At 38.7% G+C, this 27,429-nt stretch overlaps 3 protein-coding genes across 4 annotated transcripts; all 3 read right to left on the bottom strand.

The window, feature by feature from the left end:
* Window positions 1-7,522: 7,522 nt before the first annotated feature.
* On the bottom strand, window positions 7,523-8,365 carry LOC115950359. The gene has a single exon (XM_031067565.1). It carries the CDS (start codon window positions 8,363-8,365, stop codon window positions 7,523-7,525), a length of 843 nt encoding a protein of 280 aa, XP_030923425.1.
* A 4,298-nt stretch (window positions 8,366-12,663) lies between these two features.
* LOC115995053 lies at window positions 12,664-13,578 on the bottom strand. Its single transcript, XM_031119463.1, has one exon. It carries the CDS (start codon window positions 13,385-13,387, stop codon window positions 12,899-12,901), a length of 489 nt encoding a protein of 162 aa, XP_030975323.1. The 5' UTR covers window positions 13,388-13,578; the 3' UTR covers window positions 12,664-12,898.
* Window positions 13,579-14,580: 1,002 nt separating this feature from the next.
* Window positions 14,581-18,724, bottom strand: LOC115994527 (acidic leucine-rich nuclear phosphoprotein 32-related protein). Of its 2 annotated transcripts, XM_031118720.1 has the most exons (3): window positions 18,448-18,724; window positions 17,216-18,332; window positions 14,581-15,428 (listed from the first exon to the last, which is right to left on the bottom strand). In XM_031118720.1, exons 2-3 carry the CDS (start codon window positions 18,317-18,319, stop codon window positions 15,150-15,152), a joined length of 1,383 nt encoding a protein of 460 aa, XP_030974580.1. In that variant the 5' UTR covers window positions 18,320-18,332; window positions 18,448-18,724; the 3' UTR covers window positions 14,581-15,149. The 2 variants fall into 2 exon arrangements, with proteins under 2 accessions (XP_030974580.1, XP_030974579.1); XM_031118719.1 differs by having other exon boundaries at window positions 17,216-18,724.
* Between the last annotated feature and the right edge of the window lie 8,705 nt (window positions 18,725-27,429).

Below are 27,429 nucleotides of genomic sequence, written 5' to 3'. Positions count from 1 at the left end.
ACTTAAGGGTTTTTTTTTTTTTTTTTTTTTTTTTTTTAACTCTTCTTCCTTTTCAGGACATCCAAGCCACCTTTAGGGTCGAGGAAAAGGGAGGAAGATAGCAACCGTGGATGCTTTCCACGTGGCTGAGAATTGCAACAAGGACCTGAAGGCTAAGCTGGCCTAGGAGGAAAAACAAAGAAAATATGTTGTGGCCACCTTAGGAAGGTAGAAAATATCTACTACCCCCCAGCCATCCGTGCTTCCTCTTCGAATAGCTCTAAGACAAACGCCCCTCCTGAAGTGGCAGATCCTAGAAAAGGCAGCCCCAACAAGGTCCCACCCCTTCCTAGCAGTCCTCCAAAAATGGCCGAGCAGCTTGGGGTAGACGAAAAAGGAGTTGAGGTGACCAAGGAGGTTGCCCTTGATGCCACCGTGCCCCTGGCTGCTCCCTAGGACCCCTCCAAAGATAAAAAGGATACCAGAATGGAAATTGTTTTGGCAAGCCTTCCAATTCCAGCCAAGGGTGAGTCCAAGGGAGCATATCAAGGATCCTCAGAGGCTGCAACTCAGCAACCCCCAGGAAAAATAGTAATAAAAAAGAAATAGACTTAGGGTAGCTTTTTTCTTTTTCTTTCTTTTGTTTTGTTTGGAAACTTCTATTTTGGTTTTCATAATTTGTAACCAAGTTGCCATTTTGTACTCAATCCCCCTTTCTTTAAGGCTTTTGTTAATGAAAGTTATGGAAAATTCTCTTACTTCTATGATTCTTATGCAAGTACTGATATAATTTCTATCTTGTCTAGTACTAAATATGTTCATAGGGTCAAAGGGAGTGAAATATACTAAATTCATCATCTCGGCCAAGCATAATTCTAATTTTAAGAACATACACAATGTTGCAACATGCACATAGGCTTAAAACTACTTTGTGCCTTACTCATTAACAAGTTTGTAGGGCCAAAGGCTTAGTCAACTTTTAAATAGATACAAGTATGCCTGTAAATGTTTTAAATGATGCTCATGAACATCTAATTGAAACTCTTATTGTAGTGAAGATCATTGATGATTGGAATGATTTCTCCTGACATTAAAGTAATCAATGAGGAATACTAATTCACCTTAGATGTGTAGTCCAAAAAGTCTGTAACAACGAAGGCTTTTCCCATATCAATTTACCCAAGGTACGTGATCCAAGGAACCAGACATGACCAAGGTTCTGTTTGATACTTAGAAAGATGTCATAAGGTGTTAATTTTACCAAAGTATGTGATCTGAGGAGCCAGACATAGCTAAGATTCTGTTTAACACTTAGTAAATTAACTCAACATATCAATTTACCCAAGATATGTGGTCTGAGGAGCCAGGCATGACCAAGATTCTATTTGGTACTTAAATTGATGTCAGGAAGTATTAATTTACCCAAACCAGATGGTCCGAGGATCTAGGCATAACTAAGGTTCTGTTTAATACTTAGAAAGATGTCATAAGGTGTTAATTTCACCAAAGTATGTGGTTCAAGGAGCCAGGCATATTTAAGGTTCTATTTAATACTTAGAAAAATAACTCAACATATCAATTTACCCAAGGTAAGTGGTCCGAGGAGCTAGACATGATCAAGATTTTATTTGATACTTAAATTGATGTCAGGAAGTATTAATTTACCCAAAGCAAATAGTCCGAGGATCCAAGCATAGCTAAGGTCCTGTTCAATACTTAGAAAGATGTCATAAGGTGTTCATTTTACCAAAGTATGTGATACGAGGAGCCAGACATAACTAAGGTTCTATTTAACACTTAGAAAAATAACTCAACATATCAATTTACCCAAGGTATGTGGTCTGAGGAGTCAGGCATGACCAAGATTCTATTTGATACTTAAATTGATGGTAGAAGACATAACACACAATATAAACCCAAATTGGATAAAGAGAACTTTCATTAATAATAATACCTTCTCAAGTTATTTACATTCCAGGGGCGTGGTACAGCCTTTTTCCTCTAGATCTTCTAGATAATACGCACCTATTCTAGCTACTAATGTGATATGATACGACCCTTCCCAGTTGGGTCCCAATTTTCCTCAAGCTGGGTTCTTTGTAGTGCCTAAAACCTTCCTTAAGACCAGGTCTCCAACTGTCAGCAGCCTTAGCTTTACGTTGGTATCATACCCCTGCTTGAGCTTGTGTTGATAGTAGGCCAATTGGACCATGGCATTTTCACTTCGTTCTTTAATTTAGTCTAAACTCTTCTCCAATAGCCCATCGTTGTTGTTTGGAGTGAAAGAACTTGTTCTCAGCGTGGGGAATCCAGTCTTCAAAGGAATGACAGCCTCAGCCCCATAAGTCATCGAGTAGGGCGTCTCCCTAGTGGATCTGCGAGGAATAGTCCGGTAAGTCCAGAGGACGTGTGACAGCTCTTCCACCCATTTCCCTTTCGCAACGTCCAATCTTTTTTTAAGTCCACTCACTATGACCTTATTGACAACCTTGGCCTGTCCATTCCCCTGTGGATAGGTCGGAGTGGAATATCTATTCTTTATTCCCAAATCGCAGCAGTATCTTCTAAAGGCTTTACTATCAAACTGAAGTCCATTGTCCGAGATGAGTGTATGTAGGATTCCAAATCGAGTGACGATATTTTTCCAGACAAATCTCTTAGTATCCATGTCCCTGATATGTGCCAGTGGTTCAGCCTCAACCCACTTGGTGAAGTAGTTTGTGCCGACCAACAAACACCTCTTGTTCTCTACTGCCTTAGGGAAAGGGCCTACAATATCTAACCCTCACTGAGCAAAAGGCCAAGGGCTGGATAGAGGATTGAGGACTCCTCCAGGTTGGTGAATGTTTGGAGCAAATCTTTGGTATTGATTGCACTTCTTCACATATTTCTGTGCTTCTCTCTACATGTTCAGCCACTAATAATCTTGCGTGAGGGCCCTGTAAGATAAAGATCCGCCCCTCGTGTGGCTTCCACAAATCCCTTCATGTAATTCCTCCAAGAGTAGCTCAATTGCTTCAGGGTGTACGTGTAGCAGATATGGGCCAGAGAAGGATCTTTTATACAACTTTCAGTCCTCGGACAGCCAAAACAGAGGAGTTTTTCTCCGTATCTTATTGGCCTTTGACTTACTCTCAAGCAGGACATCTTCCTTAAGGAATAGCATAATAGGGTCCATCCAGCTAGGCCCTACCTTTATTTGGTGAACATGAACCACATTCCTTTCTGTCTCGGAGGGTTTGCACAAGTCCTTCACAAGGATTACCCGAGGTAAGCTCTGTGTTGAGGAGGTTGCTAGTGTGGCGAGAGAGTCCGCATGTGCATTTCTACTTCTAGTAACTTGTGATAAATTAAAAGACTCAAATTTAGATTGTAAGCGTCTAACCTGGCTCAAATATTCCTGCATTCTAGGATCTCTTGCTTCCAACTCCCCTTGGACTTAGCCTACAACTAGCCTTGAATTAGAGAATATCTCCACTGTTTTTCCACCCATTTTCTGAACCATGGTCATCCCTACCAATAGAGTTTCATATTCGGCCTCATTGTTTGTATCCGAGAATCTCAATCTCAAGGATTTCTCAATTGTGATATTTTCTGGGGATACTAGAATTAGCCCCACTTCAGATCCTCTGTGATTAGTCGCACCATCAACGTAGACCTTCCAGGACAAGGGCTCTTGCAAGGAGATTACACCAATCGATTTTCCATCCATGTTTGGCTCCTCTAATATATCTTTTGATGGGGTCTCGGCAAACTCAGCCACCAGGTCAGCAAGGACCTGACCCTTGACAAGCCCTAAAATCGTGCTCCATTTTGCAATTCTCCCTATGTAGTTAGCACTCTAAAGTAGAGATCTGAGTGGGAGCTGAGTCAAGACAACAACCGTGTGTGATTGGAAATAATGGGGGAGCTTACGCATGCCATGCACCACTGCCAAAATGGCCTTCTCAAGTGGTAAGTACCAGACCTCGGCTTCATGTAGTGACTTTCTTATGTAATAAACTGGCCTCTGCACGCCATTATCAACTCGGATCAAAACCAAACTTACTGCGTGGGAGGCCACGGCGATGTAAGCAAACGAAACCTCGTCCACCTCGGGCCTGGACATAATGGGCAGCCGAGAAAGGTACAATTTCAACTGCTGGAAAGCCAGGGCACACTCCTTGGTCCATTCAAATCCCTTCCATTTGTTCAATAACTGAAAGAAAGGCCTACACCTGTCTGCTGATCGAGAGATGAACCGGTTCAGAGCAGCAGTCATCTCAGTTAGCCTCTGGACCTTTTTGGGATTCCGAGGTGGTTGCAGATTGTTGATTGCCTTGATTTGGTCAGGGTTGACCTTAATTCTGTGGTGTGTGACCATGTAGCTCAAGAACTTCCCTAATTCGACGCCAAAAGAACACTTGGAAGTATTAAGTCGCAGCTTATGTTTCTTCAAGATAGCAAAGATATTTCCGAGGTCATTAACATGCTCGGACTTTACCTTGCTTTTTACCACTATATCGTTGATATAAATTTCAATGTTTTTTCCCAGCTGTGACTTAAACATCCTAGTCATCATCCTTTGGTAGGTAGTTCTTGCATTCTTCAAACCAAAGGGCATAAACTTATAATGGTAATTTCCAATAGGAGTAACAAAATCAGTCCTCTCTTGGTTGTCCAAAGCTAAAGGTATCTGATGGTACCCTTGAGAGGCATTCAAAAAATTCATTCGAGGATGGCCCACTGTTGCGTCCACTAGCTGGTCAATCCGAGGCATAGGGAAAGGGTCCTTTGGGCAAGCTTTGTTCAAGTCTGTGAAATCTACACATACGCGCCACTTTCCAGTCTTCTTCTTTACCACTACGGTATTAGTTAGCCATTCAGGGTAAAAAACCTCTTTAGTAACCCTAGCCTGTGTGAGAGACCGCACCCTCGGCTCGTTTTTTGGGGATGTTGGACCAAACCCATGTGAATGGATGGAGTCGTGTTATTGCCTCTCAAAATGGAGGTTCGACTAATTATATTTTTCCCTTTAGATAAAGGGTTTTACGATGGAGTTGCCACTTATTTAATTATTAGAAAAATAAGAAAATCATAATTGAAAAATTCCTCATTTTATTAATTTGAAATTGAATTTACATTGATCATAGGAAAATTACATGACTTTGGTCCTAAATACAATCTAAGATAAAGTACATGGTTTTGTTTCCTAGTTACAATCTAAAAATCGAAAATTACATGGATAAGCATTTGATCTACTAACCCTTGATCTAAACTCGGAGGCTATATTACAAGGTGGGAAGGTGTTAGGCACCCACCTTACCTGGCGAAACCGGTCTTCTAGACTATGGTGACCAACATTCATATCATATCATCCAATATGTTATCAATCAATTTGCATGTTGAATTTAATGTGTGTGCATGTGATAAACCCTAATTCAATTTATTAAGTATTGTATTGGATTGAAAAATAAATTCTAGTGAATGTGTATGGATGGTGATAACCTAGATTCAAGGATTTGAAAGAATTATTAAACAAACATGTTTTTCATATTTTTGATGTGGATTTAAGATTAAATCTAGTAATATGCATGAATATGTGATGAACAACCAAGAACATGTGAAGAACACATAAGAACAATTAAGAACATTCAAACATATTCGAGGAAATTATCATGCTTTAATCTTAAATTCTCATCATGGCAATATAAACAAACAGTTAGGAAAGAGGATTATACTTTCATACAAGATCCATATGGTGGAGTAGGGGACTCTTGATGGAAGTTCTAAGGGTGGAGGAAAAGAAGAGTTAGGAGAGGGAGAGTGAGTCTCACTCAATACCTTTAGTCTCAGGAAGACCAAGATATGACAAGGCTACTCAATTTCACTAGAACTCAAGAGAAGAGAAGAGAGGGGGGTTTTTTGTGTCCTTTGAAATGAAGGAGATGAGGGGTTTATATAATAGTGATGGAGGAAATATAAATGGAATGTCATTTAATGAGGGTTGACAAATAATCATGAACCTAGATCTCATTGTAGTCTTTGGGGAAATTTGGTACATTAAATGTGGAGATTAATGAGAGTGAGGAGCAAGCAAAGTTCGGTTTTCCCGTAGCTGCTGTAACAGTCTGTAAAGTCAACTTCGAAAAATCATATTTGACTCAATTCTGATTGAAATTATCTCATTCTTGTACTCAAATTGAAGCCCCGGATGTCTAGTTTCTGGGAAAATTAACCTCATTCACAGATTCAAAATATTTTGAGAGATATTGATGAAATAGTGAGCAGAGGTCATTTGTTAGAAAATAGTTTCAGTACAATTAACATTAATAGGTCCCAAATTAGCTCCCAATTAACATTAAATGGCTCCAATCACTCCCATTTCAGACTTAACTGGTTCCAAATTTACTCTGATTAAAAGATAATTGCACAAATTACTCATTGAATAATTAATGTTTAACTATCTAGTTAATTAGGTGTGTGCAATCCTATCATATAATGTAGTCCTAACCAATCAAATTATGACATATCATTGATCTCAAATTGATTATACATATAATTAATTGAAATCAATTGTTCATAATCACATATAGTCGGACTCAATTTGTGATGGTGCATCTCAGCCATTAAAACTTGATTTAATGATAACTTTCAATCTGGTAGTCCGATTTGGGCTTATGATCAATCGATTTAATCATTACAACATCAACATCATTTTGATGAAATGAAATTAAGGATTTTTAATGACCAGAATCAAGATGCATATTTTCAAAGTGAAATTACCTTTTTACCCTCCATGTAAGGTTAAATGCGGGTTGCAAAATAGGGTGTCAATAGCTTGCTTAAATTTCATCACCTTGTCTTTTACAGCATCTGAGTGTTCTTTGGATGAATGCCGAGGTGGTTGCTTCCTGGGGGTGACAGATGGATTGATATTCAAATGATGGCAGATGAAACTCAGATCCACCCCTGGAGCTTCATAAGCATTCCAAGCGAATACATCAACGTTCTTCTTGAGAAATATCACCAACTCCTCTTTCTCCTGTGGTGGCAGCTAAGCTCTAACCTAAAAAAGCTTTTCTGGATCATTACCTACGGCGAATTTCTCTAAATCTTCACATTTGGCCTCCTTGATTGGCCCCTTTGCAGGTAATTTCGGAGACTTTGATTGCTATAAACCTTCCTTAATCGAGGCCGAGGACTCAGCTGCTGGCTGATGCAAAATTGCAGACATGAGGCACTGCCTAGCCATGGATTGATAACCTACCAGCTTCTCAATCCAGTCTCTAGACGGATACTTCATCTTTTGATGTAGAGTTGAAGAAATAGCACTCAAGGTATGAAGCTAGGGTCTGACTACAATGGTCGTATAGGGGGAGTATGCATCCACCATTATGAAGTCCACTTCCACTACTTCTGAGCTGGCCTGTACCGGCAACCTAATCTGGCCTTTTGGGGTAACAAGCTTCCCATCAAAACTTACCAGAGGCGAATCGTAGGTTGTCAGGTCTTCAGGTTTCAAGTTTAGTCCTCTGTACAAGTCAGGATACATGACTTTTAATCAGCTGCCCTGGGCCACCATTACTCTCTTCACATCATACCCCCCTATTTTGAGGGTAACCACCAAAGCGTCATCATGTGGTTGGATGGTTCCAATCTTGTCTTTGTCCGAGAAACTCAATGAAGGTCTAATTTCCAATCTAGCCTTCTTTGGCTCAGAGTTAGGGTCCTCAGTTGGTGATCTAGCTATAGACATCACCCTGGTAGGGTGAGAACCAATTTTCCCAGGTGCAGCAAAAATGACATTGATTGTACCTAATGTGGGCCTTGGAGGAGCATTCCCCCGAGCCCCTGTCCTTGATTGGTCTCTTTGTCCGTTGGGTTGATACAGAAATTGTTGTAACCTCCCCTCTTTTACCAATTGCTCCAGATGGTTCCACAGCGTTCGACAGTCTTCGATGGTATGTCCCCACTCTTGGTGATATAGGCAATGAAGGCTTCGGTTGCGTCTCAAAGAGTCTCCACCCATCTTGTTCGACCATCTGAAGTATGGCTCGTTCTTGATCTTCTCCAAAATTTGATGCACTGATTCTCTGAATATAGTGCTCACCACTTGAGGAGCTGCAGGCTCAGACTGCCCAGCAAAATCCCTTCGGGTTTTGTTATTGCTATAACGATCCAACCTAAAATCCCTCCTCTCCTGAGGGATAACCTTGCCTTTCCCCTTATCTTGCTGCCGGTCTTCTTCAACCCTCTTATATTTATCAATCCGATCCATGAGTTGGCGTATACTGGTAAGAGGTTTTCCAGTCAAAGAATTCCATAAACCATGCTTGGAAGGTAGGCCGAGTTTGAAAGTACTGATGGCTACATCGTTAAAATCATCATCTATCTCATTGACCATCTCCTAATATCTGTCTGAATATGTTTTCAGGATTTCTCCTTCTCTCATGGACAAAGATAACAAGGAAGCCAAAGGCTGAGGAATCCTGCTGCATGTAATAAAGTGGGACCCAAATGCTTGGGTGAGTTCCTTAAAGGAATCAATGGAACCTGCCCCCAGTCCATCAAACCACCTTATCGCCACATCAAGGGCTCGTTCTTGGAGTGTACGGTCATCCTTTGATTAAAATGGCTAACATGCTCTATAAGGTCTGTTCTACCATTATACATGGTGAACGTGGGCTGTGCAAACCATCGGGGGAGTCTCCCTCTTTCAATCCAGCACATGAAAGGTAATCTGAAAATTTGGTTGAGTGCTTTGCTCATAACATCGTTTCCTAAGCCTTCCAAGGACGAATTTCTGTTTCGGCCCTCGTGATGATAGTCCTCATCATATGAGAAAGACTCCCTGGGAGGGTCCTTGATCTGCGCCTATAGCTACGATCCTCTTCACCATCAGAAGAAAAGTTAGAATGAGATGGAGCTCGCTTTCGTCGTTTATGGCGCAAGCTCCTCTTCAGGTGATCAATCTCCTTCTGCATGTTTCTGGCATTCTCCTCATGAGAGACGTGGCTTTTATCCCAAGATTGACTCTTATTGATGTGGGTAGTATGTACACTTCCTTCCCAGTCTCTCCTTCGCTCAAGTTCACGGAAATGATCTTGACGTTGAGGCCTCATGGATTCTGCTTGGTTCGGACCTGAACCTACCATCGTTGAATGTTAAACTCACTATCGCACCAGTAATTTCCCACATACAACGCCAATTGTAAGGACCAGATTTAGATTCCCTAACCCAAAGGTTGGTGGACTTAGGTCCAAAAAGCCCAAAACAATGAATTTGTAGAGAGTGGGTTGGAAAAACTGGGCTTTAATGGTTCAAACAAATACTAAGGTAGATTGCCTTCACAAAAGAATGAAAACAGATGGGTTTATATTGAAGAAAAAACGTCATCAGCAAGATCCGAGGAGCACAATTCTTATATATTGCTCTTAGGTTTGATTACAAGATTGGTTCCTAGTTACTATGATATTTTCCACTTGATTTTCTCGTCCTCCAACTCTCCCTGCCTTCTTTCTCTTTTATACTCTTGTTTCCCTTCACCTTCGCCCTCCACGTGCATGCCAAATGGCTGGTGTTGATACTTGTCCCCTCAACCCCCTCCCTAAGTTTCCGTGTAATAGCTGTAAGGTGGATAACTATTGTTCAGGTATCACCTCCACATTAATGCGGCCAGAGAGTTAGCTGGGAAGCAATTAATACTGTGGTAGCAGCTTTTCTCTTAGATATTTTAGGACTCTCCTTCGTACCTTGTTTCTGTAATGTTTATCCGTGCTAGCAGAACTTCCTGGAACATTCCCCTGGACAGCAACCCATGTATTCGGACCTTGGCTTTGGATAGCCGAGGATACATTTATCCTCAACCCATCCTCTCAAGCTATTATGACCAAAACAAACTTCTTTATTTAGTAACACAATCTCCTCTGCTAAAGATTTATCCTCCTCGGACAATCCCTCATCCTCGGCTTGGGTCATGGGCCCAAGATACAACCAGATAAAGAGCTCTTGGGCCCAACATCCCTACAGTATGTAATATGTAAATATTATTATATTAAATTAAAAAATTATAATAGATGATCAAAATAATTAAAATGAATTTTGAATTTTATTTTAAAATTCTTGAAAATTTTGAAATAGAATAGGCTTGTTTCTGTCCATAAGAGTTTCAGCCTTACACATCAACCATGGCTGAGGCAACACATCTTAAGGGCAAACAAAGGAAGAAAGGGGATGCCTACAAGTAATTTTCAAATTATTAGTATGTAGTCCAATGCTTATACATGGATTCATTTTTAAGAATTCTAAATTGAATATTACTGAAGTTCCTTTTTATATTTTTGTCGACTCTTGAAAAAACATGTATGTGTCGGACAGTTAGATAGCAAACTCTTGAACAAACATTGTAAGAATATTATTTGGTAAACATTGTAATATATATATATATATACTCTTTGTGATGCAATGAATTTATTCAATATTTTCATTTTTCAAATAACTTATGAAAATTGTGTTTTTGAAAATATATTGAAAAGAAGCAACTGCTTTTTTAGAATATATTAAAAATTTTCATTGAAACTTATACTTTAATCAATAATAATTTTGTTAACAAAATTTAGATTAATTTTAAATGAGTTAGAAGAAGTTTGAAATAGTTTTTAAATAGAATGTGCTGAATGTAGTTTAGATGGATTTAAGTAGTTTTAAGTTGGAGAGATACTTGTCATTGATGCAAGGGCGGTGGTTACAATTATTACATTCTATTTATTCATTTGATTCATCTCACCCATGTAGTACTTTGAGCTCTGATTGCAGGTCTGTACTCCAGCTTTTTGAGGAAATCCACATCTACCACGCCTTCTGCAAGAGAATCAATGCGCAAACCTTTAGGCCAAGGAAGGATCTTATATTAGTGATAGCCTTGTTTTATATTTGCATCCCCCTTCCTCTATTTTGTAACAGTTATTTGTTGATGCTTCGAGTGTTTCTTACCCTAGACTTTGTAATCTTTAGTTTGTTTGTTTAAATTTCCCTTCCACCAAAAAAAAAATCTAACATAAAATATTAAAGGGTAAATACAAACAATTATTCCTAAAGTTTGGGCTAATATCAGGTACTATTAGAATTTTTTTTAGAAATATCCAATTTGCTCCTTAAGCACAAATGTCACTTAACACCATTTGAAAATTCCCTTGATTTTCTTGCTTTCTTCTCCATCTAGTGCTGCTATTTATCTAATATTGGCTATTAAAACACTCCCTCACACATTAATTGGCTTAATGCATTCAATTTGAGACTTATGCAGTTAAGACAAACTGATGGAAGGAAGCAGAAAACTGTCAACCATTGTTTATGATATTTGTGCTTAGAAAGCAAATCAACTATTTTTGAAAAATGTTGATGGCACCTAGAATTAACCTAAACCTGAGGGCGATTTTTGTATTTTACCCAAATATTAAATTAGAGTGCAATTAAGATCTAATTTTGATTTTTTGGGGGCTTTCTCTATAATATGTTACAAAAATTTGGTATGGTTTGATGGTCGGACTAGTAATTGACTTGATCCTTTTCAGTTAATTGGATAGAGTTCTGTCATGACACAATAGGCAGCCAGTGGTGTGATTCTTGAATATATTCTGTACCAAATAGGCCAACAAGCACCAAGAATACTTGGGTATGCTTCAGGAATATTTGGCAAGCTTCGTCAACATTTTGAAAGAGTTGAGGGGACTGTGCACTCAAGAGTTTCCAATGATGAAAATAAAATTATTGAAGTTTGGCCTCAACAGGTATATCATAAAACACATCAACTGTTTAGGGATTCGCTAGATTGTTGGACATAACTCCTGGAGTCGTGGCTGAGTTATGGCCTCTAAAGGATGGTCTAACGCTAGCTTCTCAACTTAGGATTTCTTCCATATGTGTAGAGCTTGATGTCGAGTTTATTGTTTTACTTCTTACTAATTACTCGATAAATAATCTTAGGTTAGAGTTTTTGCTTGATGATTGCAGGACCCTATTGAAGAAATTTCATAGTTTAATTGTCCATCACATTTTCAGGGAGGTAAACTAATATGCTGATGTATTGGCTAAATTTGGAACCACCTTTTCTTTTGACTATGTTAATTTTGTTAACCCATCGCCTATGGTGAAGGACTTGCTGGCTTTTGATAAGGCAAAGCTTTTTTGTAATACACTTATTAGTAATTAATCTATTTCAGCTTTGGTTTACCCCAAAAAAATAATAATAACTGTAGCAAATATTAATATTATATTGTTTATTAACGGTTTTTCTGGAAGTTCAGAAGATTTGGCCATAGCGATTGAATGATGAAAATAAAATTATTGAATTTTGACTTCATCTAGTAAATCAGAGAGCGCATAAAGTGTAGCATATATTGTGCTTGTGATCAACAAGCATCAAAGGTTTTTCAAGCCAAGATGTCTAGTGGGAGATTTTTTCACTGTCTCATCTCTCTCTTCGAGTGTTGCAGAATTCGTATTCTTTGTGCTTCATTAAGAGGTTGCCATTGGAAGGAGGTTGGGACGGGGCTTTGAACTATAGTAAATAGCCCATTGGTTGAGCTTTGCTCTATGCTTAGATGTGTAAAACCATTTAACAATTTAAGTTCTATAGTTTAGATGATTCAACTCGCAAGAGAAATATTACCCACATAAACATGATAATGATAGTCTAGCAAATATGCAAAACAACTTGGGGAGTAATTAAATTAGATAAAAGACCACAAGAACAGGAAAGATGTGTAATCATGGTGATTCTCTTTAGGAACCCCATACGCAAAATATTATAAATCGTTAAAGGAAATTAACATGACAACTTGGACGAAATGTAGCCACAAAAACAAGATAGAATTGCAGTGGCCCATATCAAATTATTCTCTTACCCTATGTTTGGAGAGAGAGAGAGAAAGAGAGCTCAGCCAAAGCACTGGTCAGCTGGGAGAGGACCTGGAATATAACCTTGTTGAAAATACTGCAACCCGAACACAACGAGGATGGCAAGTAATGTTAGATATGATAGGCCTTCAACAGCTCCTAACAACCCAAAAGGACCATTAGGCAAACCCGAACCAGTTTTGTTTTTGGTGTACAAGGACCAAGCTACAATTCCCACAACGACTAAATAGCTCACGCCCTCTAGCGCACCTATTGAGCCCCCTGGACCTGGGGGGAGGCCACACCCTGTTGTTTTGAGCGTGTAGAGGGACCAACCAATTACTGGGGTTGAGACCAACCCACCAGCTACTGCTACTTTCTCTATAATGTCGTTGTTGCTATCGCTGCTCTCCTTTGCCATGCCCACGAGTTTGAGAGGAGTGTGCGATCTTGCTCTTCCATCTTTGAAGCTGAATGAGTTACGCAGTGGTGACGGCAGAGAAGTTGATGGTGGTGATAATAGCAACATCTTTGAGGCTTCCACACCGTACGCTGGAACAAATTATAATTTGGCCTACTCCTGTAGATTATCTGGAGAGGGAGAGAGAGAGGTGCTAGACTGCTGCTACTTTCAATTCATTAGTATGGTGCTTCTAAAAAGCACCTTTCCCTTATCCACCCACACGGTTATCAATGTCACTTTCATTTGTTTTCAATAGGCCTTAGTCTTTTTTTTTTAAGGTAATAATGTAATATTGTGCCTCCAGTCTTACATAAACACTATTAAATTAAATTCAAAACTGTTAAAACGTGTTCAGTCACACGTGTGGACTTCATCCTTTGACATGTAGGACTCATGTAAATATAGGGCACACGGATATATCATATATTCAACCATGTTCCACCACACATTTGATATTAGCTTCCATTTATTATTGAGAGACCATGAAAATTAAAAAAAAATTTAAAAATCGTAAAATTTTGCCCAATTGCCTTTCATTTATTAGTGATTTTATTTTTATTATTATTATTAAAATAAGTTTTTGATAAATTATTACAAGAGTGGACAAAAAAAAAAAGAATAAAAAAAAAGAAAGGCGGGGGGGGGGGGGGGGGGTTGGGAAGGAAGAGAGTGGAGCAGAGTAGCCATTGAATTGGGCAGCTTTTTATTGTTAGGCTTGGCCAATGGCCAAGCAAAGCTTCCGCTGTTGGCTCTTGGAGCACAACAATAAAGCAGTTGAGTTTAGCCGCCGCCCAGGGTCCCTGAACAAAAATATAGAGAATAACGTATTACATTACATACAACATCAGCTCGATGGGCTCGTAAAAAGGCTCGTAAGCAAATAAAGGTAAAGCCGCATGAAAGTCGAGCTGGAGCTTCACCTGGCTAAGTGAGTCGAACACTCTCAGCCTGGCTTAAACAAAATTAAAAAATTATATTATTAATCGAATTCCACATAGACATGGACTAGCACATCACATGCGCTAGGACTTTTATACCATCCAATGGAATGACAAAACATTTGAGGCAGCTGTTTCATCCATGAAGCTTAAACCGTTGGATCATAGATATACACCAAGTTTCCAGGACGCATTTCACACGATCTTAACATCTGTACATTTCTATAGCAAGGAACATTTTCACCTCATCCTTTCCATTCCAATCAAACCCCAATTCCTATTGCCACCTGGCCTACTAACCTGCGACAATAATAATAAATATAAAAGCAACCTACAATATTACACGTCAAATGTGAGATAATACACAGTACTGAACACGTCATAAAGACTGGCAAAGCCCACTTGATTGATGAATAAAACATCAGAGGATGGAAACTATCTACAAGCGTTTTACAACCCCCTTTTTGGAAACAAAATCTGCTTAGACCGACAAACAAAATAAATTAAAAAAAAAAACAAATTCCAGGATTTTCTTTTTCTTTTCTTTTTTCCACCTCCTACTAGTCCCCTTAAAAATTCACTTTTGAAACGGGACCAAAGGCGGTGAATCTCTCATAACTGCCATTTGAAAAACAGATAGCAACGGCTATATAAGACTAACTGACGGGGACAAAGGACTAACGACTTTTTGAACTAAACATATGCCACCCAAGTTACATTTCCTTCCCCTAATATATATTTGTCCAAAACAAGAAGATGGCCAAAATCACTACCATACTACCAACCAATCTATCATCTAATGTGAGGTTCCCCTGTTTCCATATTTGAAAGACATTGATAACATTAACATAGGCAATTTGAAAGTGAGAGAAAGAGAAAGAGAGAGAGGGTTAATGATGCTTCTTCGATGACTTGCTGTACTCAACAACATCATCGTCCTCATCATCATCCTCACCATTATCATCCTCCTCTACATCTTCATCTCTTTTCCTCTTAAGCTGTGAAGAAGAGGGAGGCAGAACCTGAACTTCTTCATCGTCTTCAACTTCTTCTTCCTCCTCAGCATCAGCAGCATCTTCATTTACTGGTTCCAGGTCACTACCTCCAGCATCATGTTCCTCAACCTGCGGCACTGGTTGAACTAAGTAGCCTCCACCATAGTCTTCTTCCTGTCATTCAAGAAAAAATTCTGTTAGTGGATAAATCAAACATAAGAGGGAATCGTTAACAGATTACAAAACAGAGTATCTAAGTCTTTAAAATTGATAACAAAAAATCTAAAGAAATCATTTCAGTAATTGAGCAAACCTTAAATCCCTGAAGAAAAAAAAGGTAAAAATCACCAACAAGAATAACGGAACTTCTATATATATATATATATATATATAAATAACTAACAGGAATAACAAAACTTCCCCCCAACAAAACACAAAATCAAAATTGCATGAAGAAGAGGAAGTCAATACAGGTTTATGCTGCCAATTGAAAGGAAAACTCATCATATTGAGTGAAAAATGGAACCAAAATATACTACGGAACTTTCTCTATAAAAACAAAAATCATTAAAGATGTCAAATTACACAAACCAAGTACCCCAAAAGTAAACAAGGCTGTACAGACAACTTAAATAAGTTTGTATCAGACATTTGAACAATATTCTAAATATCTAATAGATCCATTAAGATAAAGAATCAGAGTAAAAATCCACAGTTAAAAAACAGCTTGGGACCAAGAAATACAACAGAGTATAAAAAGTAAAAGATCAGTGGGACATTAATGACTAAAATCCCCATAAAGATCAAAAGCGTCTACCCATACTATGGTGCACAAGAACGTCACTGTAATCAATTAAAAAGTTATAACGCAGCCCATCAGTTTACACTCGACAAAATTCACTTCAAAGCATAACCATGAGTATTATATTTTATCAATTTTGAACAAAACAGATTCTACCGCAAAGCATTACAACACATCTGATTATTGGGTTATTAAACAACTCAAATATAGTGCATGCTATGTTTGACCAAATACCTACAAAAACATTGAAATCCTGGAAAAGCAGGGGTCAAAGAAACAGTGTCGATGCTGGAATACTATAGAAACCTACAATTTTTTTTTTTTTTTTTAGAAGGCCAGAAAAAACACCTGACTCATAAATTTTCATTTTTCCTTTTTTGATGGGTGGTGTGGGCTAAGGGAAGAACTTGAAATATCATGAAAAAACCCAGATCTATTGGGGAAAACATAAAACTGGTTTTCGTCAAAGAAGTTAACCTTGTGGAAATGAAAATGGCAGTGAATTCAAAAACTACTTTTTCCAAAACCAAGAAAGTTATTTTCAGCATTTTCTTTATTGAATCTCCAAATCTTGCTTAAAAGAGCAGATGAGAGTTAAAAAAACAGAATTCTAGAAATGTATGATATCAAAAACCAAAATTTCCCTAAGATAACCTGAATTTTAACAAGAAAACATTATGCAAAAAAATAAGATAGATATTATGAAAAAAACAAAAAAAAAAAACTAAGAAGAGTGTGTGCCTAAAAACCTTTTTACCTATTAGATAGTATCACAGAAATTTGCACTTAAGTACCATTTTATAATCTCAAGATCAGGTGATGAATACACTACTGATTAGGCAAGGCTGAAACCACATTAGACATGCAAGTATCAATTTATCTTCTTTAATACTTTTAAGGTAACAAAGCAACATAACATAAAAGGAGCTACTAAAGACAGAAAAACAATCCCTAAAGCAGATGCAGAATATTGTATGAGAACGACAGAAAGATACAACAAAACCAATCAGTACACAGTTAATATAGTTCAAATGAATCAATAATCTAAAAAACACAATAGATTCAAACAATCATTAATAACTAGAAATAAATGGCATAAAAAAGCAATATATATGCAGATTTAAGAGTCGTGTTCATGCAAGTAGAAAGCGAATCTCACCTCCTCCTCACCCTCTTCTTCCTCTTCAAACTCCCCGCCTCCTTCAACAACCTGCACCTCCTCCCCAGTCTCACCATTATCATCCTCATCATCCTCGCCCTGCTCGTGCCCATCAATCTCACCTTCCGTGCTCGTCAACCGCCCCGTACTCTCGGGCTCTGCTAAGTCCCCGTCATCATTATCCACTTCCTCTTCCTCATCCTCCTCATCATCGTCATCATCCTCATCGTCCTCCTCCTCATACTCAACCCCATCTTCCTCATCATCACTATCATCAATCTCGTGCACCTCGACCACATCATCGTCATCATCGATTTCCTCCCCTGACTCATTGTCTTCATCATCGTCCCCCTCGTCTTCGTCCTCTCCACCCTCCCCTCCCTCCACACGCTCAACCCTAAACCCGTTCGCCTGATGACTCAAGTCATTCCCTCTCCTAGCAGTCTCCGTCTCCTCCTCATCAGCATCGCTCTCTTCATCCTCATCCACATCAACCACTCCATCAGCCCCTTCACTGTGCCCATTATTCATTCCAAACGGTCGATCCTCCCCATCGATTTCACCGCTCCCAGGGTCATCCTCCTCGTCCTCCTCATCTTCCTCCTCATCATCACTCTCAGGCCGCTCGTTCTCCTCCGCATCCATCTTATCCAAATACTTCAACGATTTGATCAATCCAAAAACCCTAGATCGATAATCCTTAACACGCGTAACCGGACACTCATACAGATCAAGCGAAACGAGCTTAAGCTGAGCAAGCGGAGCGAGATCCTCGATGTACTGAATCCGATTGTTGGACAAGTCAAGGTCCCGAAGCGAGTCGAGCCCAGCTTCGACGAGAAACTCGAGGCCTCCAGCGATCCGATTATCGGAGAGAATCAACTTCTGAAGATTCCGGAGCCTAGGAAATTGCTCGAGCGAAGAAACGCCGATGTTAGCAATAGAGAGATGCTGAAGGTTCTGGAACCTCTCCAAAAGGCTCGGCGGCGGTAACCGACCTTGGACGCACTTCACGGCGCCGTCTAGGGTTAGGGTTCGAGCCGAGGCGTGGTCGGTTTGGCCGTCTAGCGCTGTCTCCACGGCTCGCTCCCAGATCTCATCCATTAAATACGAAACCCTATATCTCATAAACACACCCAAAAAAAAAAAAAAAAATCACTTCACACAAACAAAACGAATCGTTTCAGAGCATGAATACCAGAATTTCAAAAGTAAAGCCACAGAACTCTAACCCCTAGTACCCGAATAGCTATTTCTTTGGCAACGCATAAAACCCTAAATTTTTTTTTTTTTTTGGTTTTGGAGGGGTTTCAGATGTACGGACTCTCTTCTGCAAGTTCAAAATGCTTCAAAAAGCACAAATAGACATGTGTGTGTGTTTCTCTCTCTCTCTTTTTATTTTCTCTCTCTTTGGTATTGGTTGGAATGGGCGAGTCGGGATAAACCACGAGAGGAGGGGCTCGCGGTTCGTGGCTAGGGTTCGAAGGGTGTGTGAGTGTGAAGCTAAACCTGAGTTGTTGTTGTTGAAAAAGTTTTTGATTATTAGAATTATTGGAGGCGTGTGGAACCGTTGGATTCATGAGACGCGGATCGATGACGTGGAGGAAATGGACGGTGGAGATTGGGGGTAAGTGTGTTTGTTTTCGAGAAGGATGTAGGTAGAGAGAGAGAGAGAGCGATGGTGCCAAAGCCTCGTCATGTCCGACACGTCTCCTTGGATGTAAATATCGGAACAGTTAGAGATATACCCTCCATTGTTTGGGTAAATCACGTATATGTCATGATGTACAAGCGCGTAGCACTACGTATGGAATTTTTCAGTTGTTGGGGGCTAAATAGTGTGCAATTTTTATGCTTCGTTTATGCTTCCAATAAATAAATTAAGTTAAACTGATTCTCAACAAATAAAAACTAAACTAAAAATTTCACTATTTTGTTATAAAAAAAAAAAAAAAATACACTATTTAAGTTTGGTATGTTCTCATTTTTGTCTTTTTCTGCAGTTTCAATGTTGTTTTTTCGTCCAACACTCCAACTTCATCTAAACTTTGTCACCAAATATAAGTAAAGCCAAGAAAGTTATTTCCATTCAATTCTTTTTTCTTATTCTTTTTTTTAAGTTCTTCATATTTCCCACCATTGTTTTCCTTCTCTACCCAATATGTCACCCATTTTTCTTCTTCTTTCTCAATTATGGATATATCACCATGGAGGAGAAATGGTGATAGTCACTCCCTTAAGCCATACTTCAATGGTTTGATAAGGTGGTCCCGAGTATACTTTGCTAATTTAGATTGGGTTGAGTTTAAGTCATAATTACACATGTTTAAACAAGTCCTATTTTTAAACATGTGACGGGTTAACACAAGTTCAAGTCAATTGGCAAGTCCTTTACTTTCTTTTTCCTCCTAAACAGTAAAAATAAACTAGTTGACTAATTAGTAATGTGAAAATTAATAAAATATCAAATATTATAATTAGTATTTAATATATTATAATAATTCTCAATTATTCAAGTCAAATAACACACGTTACAATTGTGAACACAAAATATCAAGTTTAAAAATCAAACAATTGAATATATTTCACAAGTGTAAATTTGGATTGATAAATTTGTAGGTACAATTCTTTATATTTAGATTCTAATACAGTAGAATAATCCTCTAATTCGATCTCATTAGAAAAGTCTTCAATTCAAATATTACGTCAATGTAGTCTTAACTTGAACACAAGATGACCTTCACTTGGATTGGAAAGTGGATTGAAAATCTGTGGGATGAAATTGCGATGAATCTCTAGCTGTGTGCTTGTTAAAGATTTTTTGTTCTTCGCGTTCTTTGTATTCTTAGTGTTCTTCTTGGGTTCTTTGAATTTTTTTGATCTTCGAAAATTTGTGATGGAAGTTCTTTGAGGCTTTAGAGCTTGAATCCAATGAAGCTTCGATGAATCAAAGTCTTTGAAGTTTTTAGAGGTTTTGAAGCTTGATTCTAGTAGAACTTTGAGACTTGGAAGAATGATTTGGATGAATATTCTTTGTCTTCGAAAATTTGTAGTGAAAGTTATGTGGGGCTTTGAATGCTTGGATTTGTAGAGCTTCACTAATTTGTAGTCTCTTGGTATTTATGGAGGCTTTTGAGCTTGATTCTAATTAGCTTTGAGATCTAGAAGGATGATTTGAATGCTTTTGCTTTGAATGGTCTTCGTATTCAAATGTTGAAGTTCTTGATGTTCTTAGAGGTTTTGGAGCTTGATTTCGATAGAGATTCAAAACTTTTGAATGTTTCTAAATCCCCCTTTACAAGACTGAGAAGGTTCTTTAGTTATAAGAGTCTTGAAGAGATTTGAAGGCACGTGATTAACTCACATTAGTGACATGTGTCATGATTTGAATGGAGGGACTTTATGTTTTGTTCTCTAAGGGACACAGGACATTATATGATTAGCCAAAGTATTCTAATTTAAAATAATACATGACAGTATTTAATTTGACTGCTCATGTCATTTTAAATTAAATATCAACGTGTGTTGACGTGTAATTGACCCTTAAGTATTATTTGCAATTTTTATTTAGAAACACTTAGAATATTTTCATTAGTCTCTAAATAATGTCAGTGGGACCCATTAAATAGTATTGGCGCTTTGTGATTGGTTGCAAAATTTCCACTTTTGCAACAACTAACATGAGAATAATATCTTAAATATTAAAATTAATTGTGAAAAGGTCAATCATCTCGTGCATCAATTTTTTATTTCTATGTATCATATATCATATTGTGTGTCATGTGATAAATAAATATACTTTACGGAAAAGTATGAATATATAAAGTATATTCATTAAAAACTTCATATAGATTCAATTAGTATTTTTGTTATCACCCTTATCCAATAAAATTTAACTAAACATGTCAATTAGAAATGTATTTGTAGTATATGCAATCAATCTTGTGAAATCACATTCCATTTATATCTTACATAAAAACACATCTTTGTTATTTTCCCGCTTTGTCTTGTTTAAATTGAATATGGGACCTATGGCTATGGTCCTATATTACTATCATAGAGTTTCAACTCCAGATTTTTTATTTAACCATTAAAAACTTTACTAGTTAAACTAATTGAAACTCACATATTATTTGTATATCATTTATATTTGATTTCTTATATAAGAGAAATTGGGAGAATAAATCAAAATAAAATGTATGTGTCGTATTCTATATTGGGAAAAAAAAAACCAAAATAAAACAGTGTCATTTTGGTGGACTTATTGCTCGTTTATGATGCACTTATTAGAGCATCCACCAAAGCCATAAATTTAGCAATATGGCTCTACAAAAAACTACTTTAATTATCTTACCTTTTTTTTTTTTTTTTTTTTGAGAAACCCCTAAGTAGGGAATATTATTAAGAAATGAACTGAAGATCAAAGTTGTAGACATCGACCGTGTCTGGAGGAACAGACTCCATCCAAACATCTAAAGGATTAGACATGGCTCTTTTGGCCAATTTATGGGCCAGACAGTTATCTTGCCTCCTAACATGCTAAAAAGAAATACAACTAAAAAAAGAACAAAGGAACTTGATGTCAAGTAGAATATGCCCAAACTCAGATTGAGTCATAATGTTGCCATTGATGGAATTAATAATGCTTTCTGAGTCGCCTTCAACAATCACATTGTGGAAATCTAACTCCCTTGCAAACTAGAGAGCTCGATGCGCTGCTAGCACTTCCACCATCTCTACCGAAGTAGGTAGCGGAATCTGTTGTGACAGAGCAGCCATAGCTAATCCGTTTTCATTACGAACTATAACACCCAAACCAGCAATATTTTTTCAGCAGAAAGTGCGCCGTCGAAGTTGATTTTGAGCAGACCCGACGGTGGAGGGCACCACCTTACAGATCTTACTGTTCTAGGGATCTTCTCATGCGTGGGCCGGAGTTGATTGTATTCCTGAAGAGCTTCACACGCCGAGGAACTAATCTGATCTAAAGGAGCCGTATCTTCCTGCATGCGTAACTTGTTTCTACGCATCCAAATCAAGGATGACGTCCAAGCAAACAGAGGAAAACGGGACTAGTCTTGTTGAGCGAACTTAATAACTTCCAGAAAGTTAGAAACCGAGTTGGTGGCTTCTATTAAATCAACAAAGTTGACCCGCCAAACCGTGGCTAATTGAGGGCATGTAGTGCATCCTCAGGACCCATATTGCATTGGAGGCATGAGCTCTCTGTTAATAACTTACGGCGAAAAAGGTTCGCTCTTGAGGGTAATGAATCATTTCCAGCATGTCACATGAGTAGACGGATCCTGTTTGGTACCTCCACCTTCCAAATTTTTTTCCATGTAGACTTCGTATCTCCTGTAGAGGTTGAATTAAGGTCCCGTTCACTTACGTGATTCGTTTCCACGAGTAACTTGTAGTCTAACTTCACAGTGTAGACCCCGTCATGGTTCCTTGGCCAGAATATCCTGTCACTTCTGTTAGAAAAGCTAAGTGGAATAGCTTTAATAACAGCCGCCTCCCTTGGCAAGAAAATTCTGTCAACTTCAACATCTCTCCAATAGTATCGGTCTTGATCAATCAGTGAAGCCACCAACGCATCTGGATTATTGTCTGAAATGGGAGAGCTGACTCTACCATTCTCAACTATTGGCAACCATCTGTCTTGGTAGATTCGGACTAAAGAACCATCACCAATCCTCCATCTCATACCCCTCAAGATGACTTCGCGTCCTTTTATAATGCTTCTCCAAGCATAGGATCCATTTTTAACCTTGGCTTCAAAAATTGAACCATGAGGGAAAAATTTTGCCTTAAAGAATCTGAAGAATAAAGTATCCTCCTCAATGGCCAATCTCCAGATTTGTTTGGCTAATAACGCATCGTTAAATTTTTGTAGATCCCTAAAACCCATACCACCTTCAGTTTTTGCCCTACAAAGCTTACTCCATTTAACCCAATGCACCTTCCTCCTTTCACCCCTTTGGCCCCACCAATATTTACGAATCATAATCTCAATCTCATTGCATAAAGTGCTGGGGAGTTTAAAGCAACTCATAGAAATTGCTGGGATTGCTTGGATCACAGCTTTCAAAAGAATCTCCCTTACGGCTTGGGATAGGAGTTTCTCTTTCCAACCTCTAATTTTTGCCCACACTCGCTCCTTTATGTATTGAAAGCTAGCCTTCTTTCTACGACCCACAAAGGAGGGAAGACCCAAATACTTCTCATATTGCTTGACCTCCGAAACACCTAGCAATGAAATAATAGCATCTTGTATATCTTGGTGAACATTTTTACCAAAAATTAGAGTAGTTTTATCTCTATTCAACTGCTGCCCAGATGCCCTTTCATAAGTCAAGAGGATGTCTAGAATATGCTGACATTCTTGGATAGAGGCCTTGCAGAAGAGAAGACTGTCATCTGCAAAAAACAGGTGGGTTAGTCTTGGCCCATTTCTACAAATAGAGATGCCCCTAATATCACCAGCTATCACAACTTGATTCAATAATCCATGAAGACCTTCAGTACAAAGGATAAAGAGATAAGGTGATAGGGGATCACCCTGTCTAATACCTCTGCTCGGGTGGATGGTATCTGTAGGTTCCCCATTAATCAAAATAGAGTAGGAAATAGTAGTAATACACTCCATCATCAAAGCAACCCACTTCTCATGAAAACCCATCTTCCTTAATAGCCCTTCCATAAAGCCCCATTCCACTCGATCATAAACTTTGCTCATGTCGAGTTTAAGGGCCATAAAACATGTTTTACCCGATTGGTGGTGTTTCATATAGTGGAGAGTTTCAAAGGCCATCAAAATATTATCAGTAATAACCTTCCCAGCCTGGAAGGCACTTTGATTTTCAAATACAAGGTAGGGCAACACCTTTTTCAATCGGTTGGCTAGAACTTTAGACATCAATTTGTAAATAACATTACATAAGCTAATTGGTCTAAATTCAGAAATAAACTCAGGACTCTTCACTTTAAGGATGAGGGTCACAAAAGTATGATTAAGATCATGAGGGATATGACAATTATTAAGGCAATCAAGCACAACAAAAGTAACATCATCACCCACCACAGACAAAAAAGATTGGAAGAAAATGGGAGGCATACCATCCGGGCCTGGAGCCGTTAATGGTTCCATGTTTTTTAATGCAAGATCAACTTCCTCCCTCGTGAAAGCTTTAATAAGCTCCTGGTTCATGTCCGCTATTACCTTAGGTTCTACTGCTTCCAATACCTTGTGCATATTAGTGGGGTGCGATGAAGTGAACAAGGATTCATAGAAATTGATGACAATCTCTGCAACTTGGCTGTCTGTAGTGCACCACTCATTATCACTATTCTTCAATCCCTTAATTCTATTTCGTCTGTATCTATGCGAAGCCTTATTGTGAAAATACCGAGTGTTCCGATCCGTAGACTTGAGAAATAAGGACCGTGCCCTCTATTGCCACATCAAGTTTTCTTTTTCTAACCGCTCATTCACCTCTAGCTGTATAGCCCTCACAGTGGCTATATCGGCCCTAGTAGTTGCTGCCCATTCCACCTTGATCAACTCCCTAGTTTTCTCTTCCAATTGCCGCCTTATGCTACCAAATGAGTGACTACTCCACTCCGTTAACCGTAACCCACAGTTCTTAATTTTTTAAGACACCATAGGCATGGTACTGGCATCTGAAGTGTCTCCCCACGTAGCTTTGACCGTCTCCCCACAACCTACCTCCCTCAACCACATTTGCTCGAACCGGAAAGGTTTGTTGCGACAAGCTGTGATGCCTTCTGGTTTAATGATAATCGGTTATGATCTGAAGAATGAGCTCTAACATGTTGCACCCGAGTTGCTAGGTTCAGTGTTAACCACGGCGTATTAGTGAAAGCCCGGTCTAGCCGTTCTAGCACTACACCACCTAATCGTTTGCCCCGCCATGTGAATTTATGCCCACTATAACCCAAGTCAACCAGCTCACACTCATCTACTGTATCACAAAAACCTTGCATCTCTGATTCCCTCCTTGGCGCACCTCCAAACTTCTCATGCTCCCTTAGAATTTCATTGAAGTCACCAGCGCAAATCCAAGGAAGGTAGAATTTTTGATTCAACTCACATAACAAGTCCCATGTTTCAGGTTTCCTACTAGCTTCTGGGAATCCATAGACACCCGTGAACTTCCAAGCATCCTCCTTGCCTTTGTTAATGATGGCATCAATATGGTTGAGAGACGTCGAATCGACATCGATGTCTACTGAGCTTTTCCAAAGGAGAGCTAAACCACCTACTCTTGTAATACGACCTACCACCCACCTCTCATCAAATTGTAGTTCATCACAAAGTTTCCTCAGCCTAGCTTCATCTGCCCACGTCTCAGCCAAGAACAGGATAGAGGGGTCTTGCGCTCACACAAACTTTGCAAGCTCCTAAACGGTGCGTTAGTTCCTAAGCCCCCACCCGTTCCAACATAACAGACTCATGGCTCTTGGCGGGGCTGGATATCAGTCCCTACCGTTGGAAAAGCATTATCGGAGTCGAAGTTTGCAATCTGTAACCTGGGTTTCTGTATTGGATGATCATCAGTTGGGAGAGAGCTGCTACGTTTACCTAGTAAATCAGCCATCGGGCTTGTATCATGAGGAATAATGGGCCTGTTAATCCGAGTTGACTTAGTGGGCTTGCTAGTGGAAACTGTTGGGTTCGGACTTGGCCCATTTGGGGAAGGTGTGACTGATGTAGCATGGGAATTATTGCTTTTGTGCGTTGATAGTTCGAAAGTGTTCACCTCTTTATCAATACCCAGAATTATCTCCACAAAATCCTCCTTGCCGTTATCCGAGCTTAAATGAGCTGAGCCATTCACGGGATCACAATCATCACTAATTAAGGGATTAGTAACGTCTGCGTTGAATGTTATCCCCTGTTTCTCGCTATCGGTTTCAGGGCACGCTGTGGTTGGTGGCCGTGTTGATGGATTCTTCCTCGATGCTGGTGTAAAAATGTGTTCCCCCTTAGATCGAGGGATTTACATGGAGTCGCCACTTATTTAATTTAAAAGGAAAAACAAGAAAACCTTTAATGAAAAATACTTCTGTTGTATTAATGTATATGAAAATTTACATCGAATTTTGTAACAAAAATTTACAATGCTTTTTGTCCTAGATACAATCTAAGAAAAGTAAATTACATTGCTTTATTTCCTAGTTACATTCTAAAAAAAGTAAAATTGTAAATACAAGAGCATTGTCTAGAACCCTTGATCTTGGTTCGGAGGCTAATTTACGAGATGGGAAGGGATTAAGCACCCATCTTGCCCGGTAAAACCGGTCTCCTAGGTTAAGGTGGCCAATGTCATGTCATGTCAAACAAATACAAATAATATGTCATATAAACATGTGATTTGCAGGAAGTGTAAATAAACATATGTTAGGGGAATTTGACATAAAGAGAAAAAATAAAAAATAAAATAAAACTTGTTAGATAACAAAAATGAAGGTAATGGCATGTTCATCCAAGAGATCATTATAAATAAAGAATTCCTAGCCTAGACATGTTCATCTAAGCCTGTGAGGGAAAAACAAAATTGTCATGTTATTTGTCATCAACATAATTGCAAAGAGAAGCAAATAAAAATAAAACCTTTAAGCATATTTGATCATCCAAGCAATTATGAAGAGAAGTAAAGGAAAAACCCTAGACATGTTTATCTAGACAAAATCAAAATACTTGGACATGTTTGTTCAAGCATTTAAAAAAGTAAAACAACTACCTAGACATGTTCATCTAAGTATTAAAGAGAAAATTGTGTTTTAGCTTAGAAGTGCTCATCTAAGCATTCAAAAGAAAATTGTGTGTTGGCCTAGAAGTGTTCATCTAAGCATGTAAGAGAAAACCAATAAGACATAGGCATGTTCATCCAAGCATAGCATAAAAGAAGTGAATAATGATTTGTAAGCATTTGTTCTAGCATGCATAAAGAATTTAAAAAAAGTTAACTACTTACCAGCATAAATTAAAAGGGGAAATGATCACCTAAAGGGCTAGGGAGAAAGCAAGGAAGTACTCAACTACAACCAAAGTAAGAACAATGGTTGCTCAATAGCTTTTTTTTTTCTGCTTTCTCACTAGCTCTCTAGAGGGAATTCGGGGTCTAGAGAGTGGAAGAGGTCTTCTCTATTTATAGGGGAAGGGATGGCTTAGCTTTAAAGCTAAA

The sequence above is a fragment of the Quercus lobata genome, chromosome 6 (genome assembly GCF_001633185.2).
Source record: "Quercus lobata isolate SW786 chromosome 6, ValleyOak3.0 Primary Assembly, whole genome shotgun sequence".
In the NCBI taxonomy this organism is placed as follows: Eukaryota; Viridiplantae; Streptophyta; class Magnoliopsida; order Fagales; family Fagaceae; genus Quercus; species Quercus lobata.
The sequence above is the reverse complement of the archived record's forward strand: the minus strand, read 5'-3'. Positions and strand labels throughout refer to the sequence as shown.